Source organism: Ursus americanus, chromosome 22 (assembly GCF_024610735.1).
Source record: "Ursus americanus isolate L20-20 chromosome 22, mUrsAme1.1.p, whole genome shotgun sequence".
Classification (NCBI taxonomy): Eukaryota; Metazoa; Chordata; class Mammalia; order Carnivora; family Ursidae; genus Ursus; species Ursus americanus.
Genome location: NC_142148.1, coordinates 3,415,679 through 3,429,954, shown reverse-complemented (window position 1 = coordinate 3,429,954; position 14,276 = coordinate 3,415,679). Strand labels below are relative to the sequence as shown.

Sequence of the window (14,276 nt, the reverse complement as noted above, 5' to 3'; positions counted from 1 at the left end):
GACCGGACTCCCAGCACGATCAGGGTATCTGGAAGCATTTGGGGCTAGAGCTATAGAATGTTGATAAAATGGGCTAATTTGGTTTTTGATGAGTCACCGTTGACACGTGCGGACAGAAGCTACAACAGACCCCATAGTTGCCTAATAACTGATGGACGCGCAATTATGTACCGGTGTCGGCTTGTTCTTGTGACTCCCTGTGTTCTTTAGGATCTCATAACCCCACCACCATGGTCTACTCTGAATTTGAAATCCAGGTTCTAAACCAGGAAAAGAAGCAAGAGGTAAAATGCCTGAACCCCGTGGTGGTGTATTAGGCTGCCGGGCCGCCCCTTATGGGGATGACCAGGACACCAGCCTTTGTTATGTTTTGACTACTGCTGGAAGCTGAGCTTGGTTCTCGCGCCTGCTTAGCGGTACATTAACTTCTTCAGGGTAGCAAAGAACATCACAAAGAGGCAATTTATATACCTTTTCTCTACTGACCTCAAAATATTTATATACATAATAAAATAGATGCCCTTAACTCATTGATAGGCTCTGAATCTCTAGTTTTTAAGCAGGGAGAAAGTCTCACTGAACTCCGGGAAGTCTTGCAGAGATGACTCTGCCGGTCGTCACTATATTCACATAAACCTTTGCCTCGTCTAGTGAACGTGCGGTGTCTGTTAGCAGCAGGAACATAGAGCGGTCCGACGGGGACCCCGGGCAGCTCTGCTAAATCTCGAGTGAGCAAATAGATCCTGAGGGATCTTGTGAAAATGTAGGCTTGTTTCCGTAGGTCAGGGTCGAGCCCAAGACTCTGCATCTCCGCCCAGCTCCCAGGAGAGGGTGCTGCCGCTGGTCCACAGCAGCCTTGCTGAGTGCTGAGGGCCGGGGACAAACAGCAGTGGGCGTGACTCTTGCAAGGACGGAGCAAAACATTTCGTGCTTGTGGTCTTTGTTTCACTGTTGTTTTTTGGTTGCTGTTGTTTGTTTGATTTTAACAACTTCACGGACGTTTCAAGGGTTGGCTTTCATGAGGTTTAATAGGGGACTTCTTGCGGGAAGCTGATAATGCCTAAGCCAAATCCATGAGAGTGTTTCCTGACACACGAGGCCCACATGGAAAAGCTTGGCATGTCACACAGAGGCCCCAGGGAACAGTTAAAGCAAGTGGGGAAAATGTGGGAATATGAGCAGCGTCCCCATGGGTCCTGCTCCGTCAGGATCTCCAAACCCTGTGCTTGGACCTGCCGAGGGAGCTCAAGCCTGCAATCAGAGCCCCCCCACCATGATCACAGCTGTCGTTTTACACCAAATTCGGAATCACTTGCTAGCTGGCCCCTCATTTGACCGTGAACTTCCATGAGGGAAGACACAGGGTGGGGATTTGAAGGCGTGCCCCCACCCCATGGCTCTCTGTCTCATGACCCTGGTTTGCTGTCCCCTTATTACTTCTCACCACCTGAACTGTATGCCTGAGGCCTGTTTGGTTCTCTGTGGGTGGCCAATCTCCCCACTGAAACGCAAGTTCTAAGAGGGGTAAGTGTCTTACTGACTGCCATTACCCCTGAGTCAGGAATAGGGCTCTGAACATAGTAGGTTTTCAGTCGATTATGTTGGATGAATGAAAGAGCACAGCAGAATGTCGTCTCTGCTTCCAGGGTGTTGTGGGTTAAATTGTGTCTTCCAAAAAGATGGGTTCAAGTCCTACCTCTGGTACCCGTGAATATGACCTTATTATGGTATGGGGTCTTTGTAGATGTCGCCAAATTAAGGTGAGGTCATACTGGATTAGGGTGGGTCCTAATCCAGTGACTGGCATCCTTATAAAGGGAGGGGAACTTGGACACAGAGGACAGAGGGGAGAGGGCTGGAAACAGAGACTGGGGTGACACATCTGCAGGTAGAGGACACCAGGATTGCTGGCAGCCCCCCAGCAGCTGGGGGAGAGGCTCAGTCTCCAGAGGGAACCAGGCCTGCTGACCCCAGTTGTGGGTCTAGTCTCTAGAAGTGTGAGAGAACACATTTTGTTGTAAGGCACCCAGTTGTTGCAGCGGATATAGGAAACTAGCAGGCAGGGGTTACCATACTCGCCAGGACGACAAGAAACAGGCCGATGAGAAGATTAGCGGCTGCGGAAAGTGGGATAAGCAAGAGTCACAGAAACACCACCGGGGCCGGGCCTCTCGCTCAGCCCCCTGCTTCTGCACAAGGGGTCTTGGCCGTCCATAAAGCCAGGACGTATGAGAAACAAAGTCAGCCCAAGGGTTGGCAAAAAGACATTCCCAGCAGCACTGCTGTGCTCTTGGAGGATAGTGAAGGAGTCACGAGAATTAGCCGGAACGTAGAAAAACTTGTGTTTGGGAGGTGGGGGTGGGGTGGGGAGGGCTGCGGTCTTGTGAATCCGCAAGCCTGCAAGAATGCAGTGACACCAGCTGAGAATTGCCGGAAGATTTAAGACACAGCTGGAAAGGGGGAAAGTCTGACTTGTTCTGTGTAGGAGTCTCATCTGTTTCTATCAAAATATGCTCAGTTTCATCAGATACAAATACACTCAGGAAAGTCATTCTTCTATATTCCTCGAAATAACCATTTGTAGGTCTTCATGCCAACGCACGCATCTTTGCCTACTTGAAACCTGTGCATACAGGTGACTTCGCCTTGTGTGTTTGGCATTTCCTTCCGTGTGCTTGTCTGTGGTGAAGAATACAGGTCCTGCACGTGTCATTTCCGTGGTCATAGGCCCCTCCACCATGTCACCGCACTGTGAAGTGTCATCCAAGGATCTAAGTCTTAAGGCTATCACAGAAGGCTGAAAACCCTTTCCAAGTGCAGAAAATATCCATGACATTTCCTGTCTCCGTCACAATTCCGAGTCCCTGGAAATTCTCAGCATCTTGCCAAAGAACAAGCAGCACTTGCGCCTCTCAGGCATCTAACAGAACTGACGGTCTCCGATGTAGCTTTTAGGATAATAAATGGAATATAAATTAATAAACATAAAACAAACATGTGGTTCTTATTTTTAAGTGGAAGGATTACGGCTGGCGCCGTGTCGGAGCCAGAGGTCCGCATGATCAGGGAGCAGAGTTGTGGCGCAGTCACCAATTATGGAAGGGCATGTGGAAATGGTGTGTGAGAAAGCCAATTTGCTTGCATAGAAATTTAAAAATGTATGTTGGATTCCCCGGAGCAGACCAGTGCAGTGGGCTTGAGAGGAGAGGAGACAGCAGAACCCGGAGAGCCTGGGGCCCAGGCCACCATTGTAAGACCCCTGGTGGGACCACCATGGTGGGTGCCAATGCATGGATGCCAACAAGCCTGCAGGAAAGAGGCCCAGGCAGGTGGGTGAAGCAGAGACCTTGCAGGCTCTGCAGAAAGGGGTGGAGAGGTTGCTGCCGGAAGCTGCCAGGGTGCTGAGACCTCCGGCTGAAGCTGCCTGCTCTGGGCTCTGTGTGGCTGTGGAGGGGAGTGATGGTGTAGGCAAGTCTACACCTACTTGGACTTGAATCTGGGCTGCACTGAGTGTGGACAGCCATGGAACCTCTCCATGGCGCACAGTGGGACGCCAAGAATACCTCCCTCTAGGGCTTCTGCGAGGAAGGAAGGAGGTGATCTATGTAGGAGCTCAGTCTTGGGCCTCCGTGAAGCCACTTCTCCTGGAATAAACCCCGGGTTTTCTCGGTGTCCCCCAGCAGGGCTCTGTACTTGCAAGGAGACAACCCTTAAGAAAGCACTGTTCCCAGAGTGGACGGTTGTCTGCCTGGAGAGCTCCTCCCGGCCATGTCACCCCTTCCCACTCCTTTTTCTGGGGCTCTGAACTTCTTCTGTCTTGGCACTGACTCCCCACAATCTCTTCAGTTTTCAACAAATAAAATCACTGTTTATCCTCGAGCAACAGATTCAGTGGCAAGTCACATTAGACTTACTTCGATATATACGTTATGTATATTATATAATATAGGTATTGGGGTGACAATATGTAATAATTATTGGGGTGCCAATAATATATGTAATATATAGCATATATTACATATATTGGGTGGCTCAGTTGGTTAGGCATCTGACTCTTGATTTCAGTTCACATCATGATCTCAGGGTCTGAGATCGAGCCCCAAGTCAGGTTCTGCACTCAGCGGGGAGTCTGCTTGAGCTTTTCTCTCTCTCTCTTTTTGCCTCTCCCCCCTCTGGCTCTCTCTCTCTCTTTCAAATAAATAGATGAATCTTAAAATATATATATATATATATACATATATATATATATATATATATATATATATATGGCGCTCACTTTGGCAGCATGTAGACTAAAATTCAAACGATACAGAGAAGATTAGCATGGCCCCTTGCGCAAGGATGGCAGGCAAATTTGTGAAGCATTCCATATTTAGAAAAACAAAAATAAATAATATATATGGTTGCCCACTTTTTATTTTGTAAGTAGGGACTTTTTAAAATTAATAGACTTTCTTTTTAGAGCTCTTTGAGGTTGACAGAAGAGGAGAGTGCAAAGTACAGAGTGCCTGCTCCCCCTCTCTCCCTCCCCGCCCCGCCCAGTTCCCTCTCTCGCTAACATCGTGCGTTGGCGCAGGACGGTTTTGACAGTGGATGAGCCAATGCGATACGTTATTATTAACAAAGCCCAGAGTTCACATTAGGGCTCACTTTCGGTGCGGCAAGTTCCAGGGTTTGGACAAATGTATATGACTCGTATCCACCCTGGTAGTATCACACGGAGTATTTTCATTGCCCTAAATTCCCCCGCGCTCCCCGTTATCCATCCATCCCTCCTTCCTGAGCCCTCGGCAAGCGTGACCCTTTTGCTCTCTTCATACTTCACCTTTTCTGGGATGTCATATGGTTGGAATCATGCAGTGTGTATGTAGCTCTGTTCAGATTGGCTTCTCTCACTTAGCAATGTGCGCTGAGGTTACCCCATGTCTTCTTAGTGCTGAATAATATTCCACTGTCTGGATGGACCACATTTTATCCATTCACCAGGTGAAGGACACCTTGGTTGCTTCAATGTTTGATGATTATGAATAAAGCCACTTTAGACATCTACGTGCAGGTTTTTGAGTGGTCCTAAGTTTTCAGCTGTTTTGCATAAATACCAAGGAACATGATTGCTGGTTTGCATGGTAAGAGGATGCTTTGTTTTGTAAGAAACTGCCAAAGGAATGAGGAATTATTTGCCATCTGTATATCTATGGAGAAAAAGATATTTGTCTGTTCAAATCCTTTGCTTATTTTTAACATCTGAAAATCAATTTTAGCAAGGTCCCAGGAAATAAAGTTAATATATAAAAATCAGTTGTATTTGTATATACCAGTGATGAATAATTGAAAATCAATATTTTAAAAACTGTATCATTTATAATATAACCAAAACAAATGAAGTGCTTAGGCATAAATCTAAGATCTGTGTAGGATCTGTTTACTCAAAACTATAAAACACTAATGAAAAAAACCAAGGAAGACCTAACTGAATGAAAAGACAGACTGTATTTATGGATTGAAAGATCGAGTATTAAAGGTATAATTTTTCCCAAACTTATCTATAAATTCTGCTCAAGACTAATCAAAAGACTAGCAGAACTTTTCATAGATCTCAACAAGCTGATCCCAAACTTTATGTGGGAAGGCAAAACACCTTTTGGTTTTGTTGACTTTGTTTTGCTATTTGAACTTGACTGATAATATGTGTTTATCTTTCTTATTTCCTTCTCTTTGAGTTTAATTTGTTCCTTTTTTAAAGATTTATTTATTTTAGAAAGACAGAGAGGAAGGGCAGAGAGAGAGAGAACCCCAAGCAGACTCACTGCTGAGCACAGAGCCCCCATACAGGGCTCGATCCTATGACCCTGAGATCGTGACCCAAGCCAAAATCAAGAGACTGACGTTTAACCAACTGAGCCACCCAGGCACCCCAATCTGCTCCTTTTTTTAAGGTTCTTAAGAAATTAAAGCTAGAAGCCTAAAGTATTGCTTTGAGATCTTTTGAGAAGAAAGACTTCCCACTGCATGTTTGAGATGAGCAGACCCTCCTTCTTCAAGCGCAGAAGTGACACCACTAACCATTTAGGAACCCACGACATGTCAACAACTGGGCTAGTTACTTTCAATGTTTCCTTTCCCCAAAGCGTTCAAGTGTCTGCTCTCCGCAGTGTCTCAGCAGTATTGGTTAGTGTCTATATTTCTCACGACAGCGCCGACAGCAGAAACCTGGCTACGTGTATCCGGGTAGAGAAAGTGAGATCAGAACCTGATCCTAACTAATGTTTGCTGAACACCTTGTCTGTGCCCGCACTGTGCTCAGTCCCTGGGGTCACGTGGTGAAGGACAGTGACAAGATCCCTGCCCTCAGAAACTTTCTGGCTAGTGCAGGAGAGGATGCAAACGTGCGATGGCATTAAGGTGTAGCATGACATCAAGTAAAGGAGCCTGTGACATTAACACAGAGCTCTGCTTCCCAGGTCTACTTTGATGCTGTGGATCGCTCGACAAGAAAGGTCATGGATAATTCCTTGATTTTCAACATTAGGATCAGTGATGTAAATGATCACGCGCCCCAGTTCCCCGAGAAGGAATTCAACATCAGTGTGAAGGAGAACCACCCTGCAGGTGCGTGTGGCGGGGGGTAGGGCTTCTCTCCCCTCTGGTCCTCTCTGGTCCATCTGCTTCGATGTCCATGTGCTGCTTGATCCTCGTTGTCTTTAGGAGAAATTTTACTGTTCACAACCTAACGGTGGCAGGCTCCGGTTTTGAGCAGAATGCTTGGAGGTCTGTAAGCGTCGTTTTGTATTGGGAATAAAATGAGGTGGAAATTGTGTCTGTTGGAAGAGCTGATATGTAAAGACCAAACTAAAATAAATCAAATGCACTGAGGGAGAAAGGCAGAGCTGAATGGTGCCTTCCTGAATATCTCTGTAAATTTCTCACCAGTAAAATGGCAACGAGATGACATCTGAAGTTTCTGAGCTTTAGATTCTGTGGGTCTTTGAATCCAAACCACTCTCACTAGAATGTGCATCTATTTTAATAACAGAAAAGCATGATTTATTTCACAAAATAGTCTTAAGAAAATTTGGAAAATTCCAAGAAATTAAGACTGAACTAGAAAGCATATTTAATACTTCCAATTAGAGATAAGCACCATTAATGTTTTAGTTTATATTCTTTCAGTATCTTTCTTTGAATTTTATATGTATGTGCATGTACACACACTGTATATTTATCTATGTGTATGTATTCCCTGATTTTATATATAATTACTAATGCATTTTTCATCTTTGTCATAATGCAAAATATATATGGGCGTATATTAAATGTTTGCAAATGTATGGGTGTGCTTTTTCATATGTGCATATATATGAATTTTTTTCTAAAAGGGCAAATTTACTGTTTGTAACCTAACAGTGTTCTCCTATAGCATCTCATTGTGTAATATTTTATTTCATGGGTGTGCTTTAAGGTTTTTTTTAAAAACTAATCTCCTATTGTTAGACATTTATGTGCTATTCCCACTTTTTGTTATCTTCACAAAATATGCTTCAGTGAACATATTTGAGCTAAATCTGTGTCCACTGAAGCATGATCTACTTGGCATAATTTAGAGGAGTAGAACGTCTGGTTCTGACTGCACACACAATTTAAGTGTTCCGCTTTACGCACCTGCCAGCAACATCTGAGGGGCCTGGCGCAGGGTTCATCTTTGATTGTTAAGTGCTTGCCCGTGTCGATAGGTTTCTTGTCCATCTCTGTGTATCAGATACTTGTTCCTTTCTTTGTCCATTTCTGTTTGTGTGCTTGTCATTTTTCTTCTTGACTTTAACCTTCTCATCCTGTATTTAAAATGTTTATGTCTGCCATATATGTTTTAAATGTGTTTTCCTGGTTTGTCATTTCTTTTTAAATTTTGTCTATATGGTTCTTTTTGGCACACATTTAAAAATCTGTCTATCAACTCTCTCCTTTATGTCTTCTGCATTTGCAATCGTGATTAGAAAGTTCTTGTGACTATTTGGGGGCACCTGGGTGCCACAGTTGGTTAAGCATCTGCCTTTGGCTCAGGTCATGATCCCGGGGTCCTGGGATTGAGCCCCACATTGGGCTCCCTGCTCAACAGGGGTCTGCTTCTCCCTCTCCCTCTATGCGTGCTCTTTCTCTCTCTCTCAAGTAAGTAAATAAAATCTTAAAAAAAAAAGAAAGTTCTTGTGACTATTTAAATATACCCTCTCTAACATAACATAATAAAATTTTAAAAAAACCCTCTTTATTTCTTATAGTATGTCTATAGTTTGATTTTATATTTAAATATTTAATCAATTCTGGTGGATGCCTCAATGCCATTTAGCAAAGAATCATCATTCTATTGGTTTGATAGGCTGCTTTTGGTCAATAGTAACTGTTAAAACAATTCTTTCCAGGTCAACCTATTTTCCAGATATTAGCAGTTGATTTGGATGAAGAAAATACCCCAAATTCTCAAGTCCTTTATTTCCTTATTTCTCAAATGCCATCGCTGAAAGAAAGTGGCTTCCAGATTGACCGTACTAGTGGAGAAATACGACTCTCAGGATGCTTAGATTATGAGGTTATGTGGATTTTATTATTTTAAAAAAATGAAATGTGTTCTCTATCTTGGGGCCCCAGACTTAGGATTTCTGTTTGTAGTGGAAAACCCTCTGTGGCTAAGCTTGCTATTGAAATTGCTATAATGGATTTTTACTTTATTAATACTTCCCTTTGCTGTATTTGAAGGGCTTGACTGTTCTTTTCCTTCCCACATAGATGGCTCCGCGGTTTACACTACTAGTTGGAGCGAAGGATTTGGGAGAACCTCCCCTGACATCCACAGCCACGGTTCATGTGAACGTGCAAGAAGGCAACAACCACAGGCCCACATTTACCCAGAAGAACGTAAGACACCTGGGCTGCCTCAGATGCCATGTCCCTGCATAAATGGCGCCAAGCCCTAGGCTCAGTTTTGCTGAGGGAATTCTCCATAGCACCCAAGATACATGTCATTCTCCAAGGACACTTAACCTAGATGAAGACATCAACCATCCTGACATAGAATCTTTTAATAATAGACTTGCGAACTTATGTTTCTTTTACTGTTTTGTGCCAGAAACTGTGCTCAGAGCTTTCACACGCATGCTTTCATTTTGAATTATTGGGACTCACACACGATTCTGTTTTATAGACAAGGACACCGAGGTGCAGGGAAGACAGAGAATCCATGCTCACGCTACGTGGAGGTTTCTCAATTCCGCACTATTTACGTGGGATGGGAAACTCGTTGTTGTCGGGCCAGGGAGGCCGCCCAGTGCACTGTAGGATGACCTCTGCCCACTAGACGCCAGGGGCACCTCCCAGTTGTGACAGCCAAAAATGTCTGGAATGTCCCCTGGGGGCAAGTTTGCCCCCTGGGGTGAGAATCTAGACCTGAGCTCTTCATGCAACATTTGGAGTTCTAGAACAGGGAAGATGAGCAGGTGGGCTCTGGCTGAACCTTACTCAGCTTACCTGATTTATATATCATGGTTCCATATGGGATTTCACATGCTACCAATCCCCATGCTTGAAGGAAGCATTGAAACCCACCGGTCCGGATCATTTGGAAATGGCACACCACTTGAGATATGCAAGATTGCTAAAAACACTCAGGATTTGTTTCCTATTTTATATTTTTTGTTCTTCCATATGCATTTTTAAAAAGAAAAATACACATTTTACTTCCTTCTCCTGACTTCTCAGTGAGACCTTTCCCGATGACCTAGTTAAATCTCCAACACAGTACCCAGCTCCTCCTCCCTGTCCCTGCCCAACACACACACACACACACACACACACACACACACACACACACAGACACACACACACAAAATCATCTGCTCCCTGGGGATGAAGTTTTGCAGATCCTGTTCACAGCACCTAAGACAGAATCTGGCACATTGTAGCCTTTGTTGAATATTAATAAATGCTACAAACAATTATTTTCAAAAAGTATTGTTTGAAAAAAAATTTAAAAATCGTATAGACAAGGGGCACATGGGTGGTTCAGTTGGTTAAGTGTCTGACTTATACCTCAGCTCACGTCTTGACCTCAGGGTTGTGAGTTCAAGCCCCACGCAGGGCTCCACACTGGGCATGGAGCCTACTTAAAAAAAAATCTTAAAAAAATATATAGAAAAAAGCTGAAATGTTTTCATATGAAAACACCTCACCAAACTGTACAGAATAAGTGAAACATATTGAACCTTGTTTTGAAATCCTTCTCTGGCTGCGTGAAAAGCTCTGCTCTCAAAACTGAGGGTGGGGAAAATAAACCCTGTTGCCATGTAGTCGTCAAAGAGAAATTATCTTGTCACCAAAAGCACCGAATAACAAGCAAAGATCTGCACGTGTTAGAAAAATGATTGCCTTAATCTGAGTCACCACAAGTTCGATTTTAGAAGAGCTCGGTGTTTTCAGCAGCATAACCCAGGATGGGCATTATTATCTTAAAGATTCTTAGAAAAATAGTGCATTGCGTTAGATTTAAGAGGGCTTTTAAAGTTACTCCTCTGTCGACACAAGTGACAGGGAGAAGGAACAGATGCTTGTGCCGGGTCACGCCCAGCCCCAGATCACTTGAGGTCAAGTTCAGCAGCAGGGGAAACAACATACCCGTGTTCCTGGGCCAAGCACTTACATTTTCTTTCTTGCTTTCTTTCTCAATTGTGTGTCTTTATCTCCGTGATGTGGGCATGACGGTTGCCTCTCCCAGTACAGGATTCAGATTTCTGAAGGCTGCACAAGCCAGAGTGTGTTACATCTCCTGGTCCAAGACGGTGACTTGCCATTTACATCAGCTTGGAGAGTAAAATTTCGCATACTGAATGGCAACGAAGAGGGGCATTTTGACATTTTCACTGACCCCGAGACCAATGAAGGGATCTTAAATGTGATCAAGGTAAAGCCATCGGGGAAGGCGCACCTGCCAGGTGGGGCTGCCGTGTTGGGGCCCCTCTCCGCAAGAGTCCCGATAGCGAGATGGGAGCTAGCATCCGGGAATGCCCGCTGTGTGCCAGGCACGTGAGGTGTGGCGTGCTGTGTGTCCCAGTGGCGCCCAGTGAGGAGGGCGGGCTGTGTCCAGATCGCCAGCTGCCGCAGGCTCTTGGCCCTTTTGACTTTGTGGCTCCTCCCACCAAAATAAGACCAATACTGAAAATTACTTTTGACATAGTACCAAGTTCTTCAACATGGAATTTTTTCTGTTTGAGACAAAATAGATTTATATAGGCCCTAAAATGTTAATTTTTTTTCTGATGTGATAAAATATTTAGGACATTTTCTCTAATCCTGAGAATTCATTTTTTTCCTTCTGACTTTAAAAGACATTAGAAGGTGTGCATGGACCCCTAAAAGCCTCTTGGGACCCTGGCATTTTGCCTGCTGTGCCTAATGAGGAGCTGACCCTGCTGAAAAGTATTATTTTCTCCTTTCACTGATGAGGAACCAAAGCCCAGAGAGGTTGGGTTGTTTTCATGAAGTCACACAGCTGGAGGAGGGGTTCTGACTGAGGTGTTCTGACTCCATTGCTTTTAGTCTTGGCTGCTCGCAGCTGGACCCTGGCGTGACCAGTGCTCTGGTGCCATGCAGGCGAGTCAGCCTGGGGATCAGGTTCAAAGACAGGCCTGGGGTCTGTAGGCCCGGGCTCCTGCCTGTCAGAGGAACAAAGTGCGGGGTGATGCCTGTGGGCCCCAGCCATGAGGTGAGCAGCAAGGCTCTGGGTATTCGATAACAGATGCCTGGGATTGAACATCTCAAATATTCCTAGCTTTTCAGTCCTTTTAAGTCACTGCCCACTTTGCACCCCGAGTAACTGTGATCATTAATTTCTGTATTTCCTTAAGCTCCCCTAGATTTTTGCAGCAGAGTTGCCACATTAATGTTTCATTAGGTTACAGTTTTTGTTGCATTTTTCATTACTCTCTGATGGATGGTGGCTCTTTTCAACCAGGAGAGGGGTAGGGAAAAAAAACCACATACACGCAGAACTCCATAAGTGATTTGAAAATGGGCTGGCAACTGTCTTTTGATCATTACCAAAGACGGCATAAATAATAAATAAAGTGCAAACGCCACACGCTCGGGGTGCGTGTGGTCACGTGCTGAGCTTTCTCCAGCCAGAGAGTCAGCAGGTGCTCACGAAACCCTCTCTCTGGGACTCGCAGCCCTTGGATTACGAAACTCACCCTGTACGAAGTCTTGTCATCGCCGTGGAGAACGAGGAGCTGCTCTTCCCCTGCGAGGGGGGCCAGGTCCGGGGGCCCGGGGGGGCCGCAGCGAGCGCCACCGTGAGCGTGCAGGTGATGGACGCCAACGACCCGCCAGCCTTTCACCCCAGGAGCTTTGTCGTCAGCGAGCTCGACGGTGCCAGGCCTGGAATTCAGTTGGGAATTTTCAATGCTACAGACCCAGACAGAGCTGCCAGCCAGATAAGGTGAGAAGAGAGGAACGGGAAGGTGGCTGTTGAAGCAGAACCGGCCACGTACCCGCGGGTGTTCCTGTTGGAAATCTGCCCTTCGGTGGGCTGGTGAGGTGGACTCCAGCTCAGTTATGAAAACACCAGAAGGCACCAGGAGAAGGCCCGAGGGCCACGTTCAGCGCCTTCTTCCCGCTATAGCGGGCTCCGGCCCCCTCCCCCAGCGGGACTGCACGTGCTCATTCCCCCTTGCACTTAGCACACATCATTTTTATACCGTTTTTCTTATATTAACATAATTTGTTATGTGTTTCTAACTCCCTTTTTACTAAAGGTTGTAAACTGGCAGCCCTCTGGCTTCTGGGCAACAGAGGTGCTTTTTTTTTTTTTTAATTGGTAAAATATGTCTAACACAACGCTTACCATTTTAACCATTTTTAAGTGTACAGTTTAGTGGCATTAAGTACATTCATGTTGTTGTGCAACCGTCCCCACTGGCCATCTCCAGAACTTTTTGATCTTATAAAACTGAAACTCTGTGCCCATGAAACAAGATGCCCCAATCCTCTTCCTCCAGACACTGGCAACCCCCACGCTACTTTCTGTCTCTGTGAATTTGAGTACTCCGGGTGCTTCACAGAAATGGGATCGTACAGTGTCTGTCTCTTTGTGACTGGCTTATTTCGCTGAGCACGACGTCCTCCAGGTTCATGCATGTGGCAGCATGTTGCAGACCTTCCTTCCTTTTCAAGGCTGAATAATATTCCACTGGCCACACAGACCACACTGTGCTCATCCATTCCCCTGTGTGCATATACTTGGGTTGCTCAGTGTTTTGCTTTTAAAAGAAAGTTACCATAATCCCTAGGAAGACGGCAGAGTGGGAAGCACCAGGAATCTCTCTCCCCATCCAGACAATTGCACTGGAAGAATCTGTCTCATGTACCTATTTGGGAACTCTGGATTCTGTTGAAGGCTTGCAACTGCCAGAGAAAGGCTTGGATGGTAAATTGCAGTTCATTTTGGTCAATTATGGCTCTTGGCACAGTACCAGCAACGCATTCCTATCTCCAGCCAGTGGCTGGCAGCTGTGCACCTGTTCCTGGAATGGCCACAGAGTTTGCAGGAGCCAGACTGGGCAAAAAACCCCTGTTCCCAGATGTCAGGGATCTGTGCTCTGCTCATTGGCTGCTGCTTTCACTTCCAGAGGTGCAGACAAAGAGGAAGGCAGCCTTTGGCTTCACTCCTCCCCCGATGTTGCAGACCCCCTCCCTTGCCAGCTGAGGTGGCTTCAGGGGATCGGACAGACAGGTGCCTTCATTGACCCCTCTTCACTGTTTGCTTTTTCCTATTTTGGGAGCCAGACGTTAAAGGCTAGGACATTCCACAACTACATGTCTGCAGAAAATCAGAAAGTGGCCAGCTTGCCCAGGGCAAGGGTCAGGAAAGGCCTGAGAGGACATTAAGTTGAGAGGCTGGTCCTCAGCCCAGAGACAGCCCATGACAGTTCAACGAGCGAACAAAAATAAAATAAATAAAAAACAATAAGGAAAAACAAAAAACCCTGGGAAGGAAGGAAGAACTCCAGAGTTCCCATGTGGTTAGATCCAGTGTTGAAGAAGAAAACACAAGGCACACAAAGAAACAGGAAAGTGGGGCCCATTCAAAGGGAAAACAATAGATCAACAGAAACCGTTCCTGAAAAACACCTGATGGCAGATCGGTTAGACGGAGACTTTTTTTTTTTTAAAGATTTTATTTATTTATGTGACAGAGAGACAGCCAGCGAGAGAGGGAACACAAGCAGGGGGAGTGG

General features: G+C 45.4%; 1 protein-coding gene and 1 non-coding gene across 2 annotated transcripts in view; both read left to right on the top strand.

Annotated features, from left to right (window-relative positions):
- CDH26 (cadherin 26) overlaps nucleotides 1-14,276 on the top strand; it is a 39,444-nt gene that overhangs the window by 9,699 nt on the left and 15,469 nt on the right. Inside the window, exons 5-9 of the mRNA XM_045795438.2 lie at nucleotides 6,462-6,609; nucleotides 8,415-8,581; nucleotides 8,779-8,907; nucleotides 10,760-10,945; nucleotides 12,210-12,478. Of these exons, the coding sequence (XP_045651394.2) occupies nucleotides 6,462-6,609; nucleotides 8,415-8,581; nucleotides 8,779-8,907; nucleotides 10,760-10,945; nucleotides 12,210-12,478 (899 nt within the window). The remainder of the gene's footprint in view (nucleotides 1-6,461; nucleotides 6,610-8,414; nucleotides 8,582-8,778; nucleotides 8,908-10,759; nucleotides 10,946-12,209; nucleotides 12,479-14,276) is intronic.
- On the top strand, nucleotides 4,269-4,376 carry LOC123790947 (U6 spliceosomal RNA). Its single transcript, XR_006779256.1, has one exon. It is a non-coding gene; the product is annotated as a U6 spliceosomal RNA (small nuclear RNA).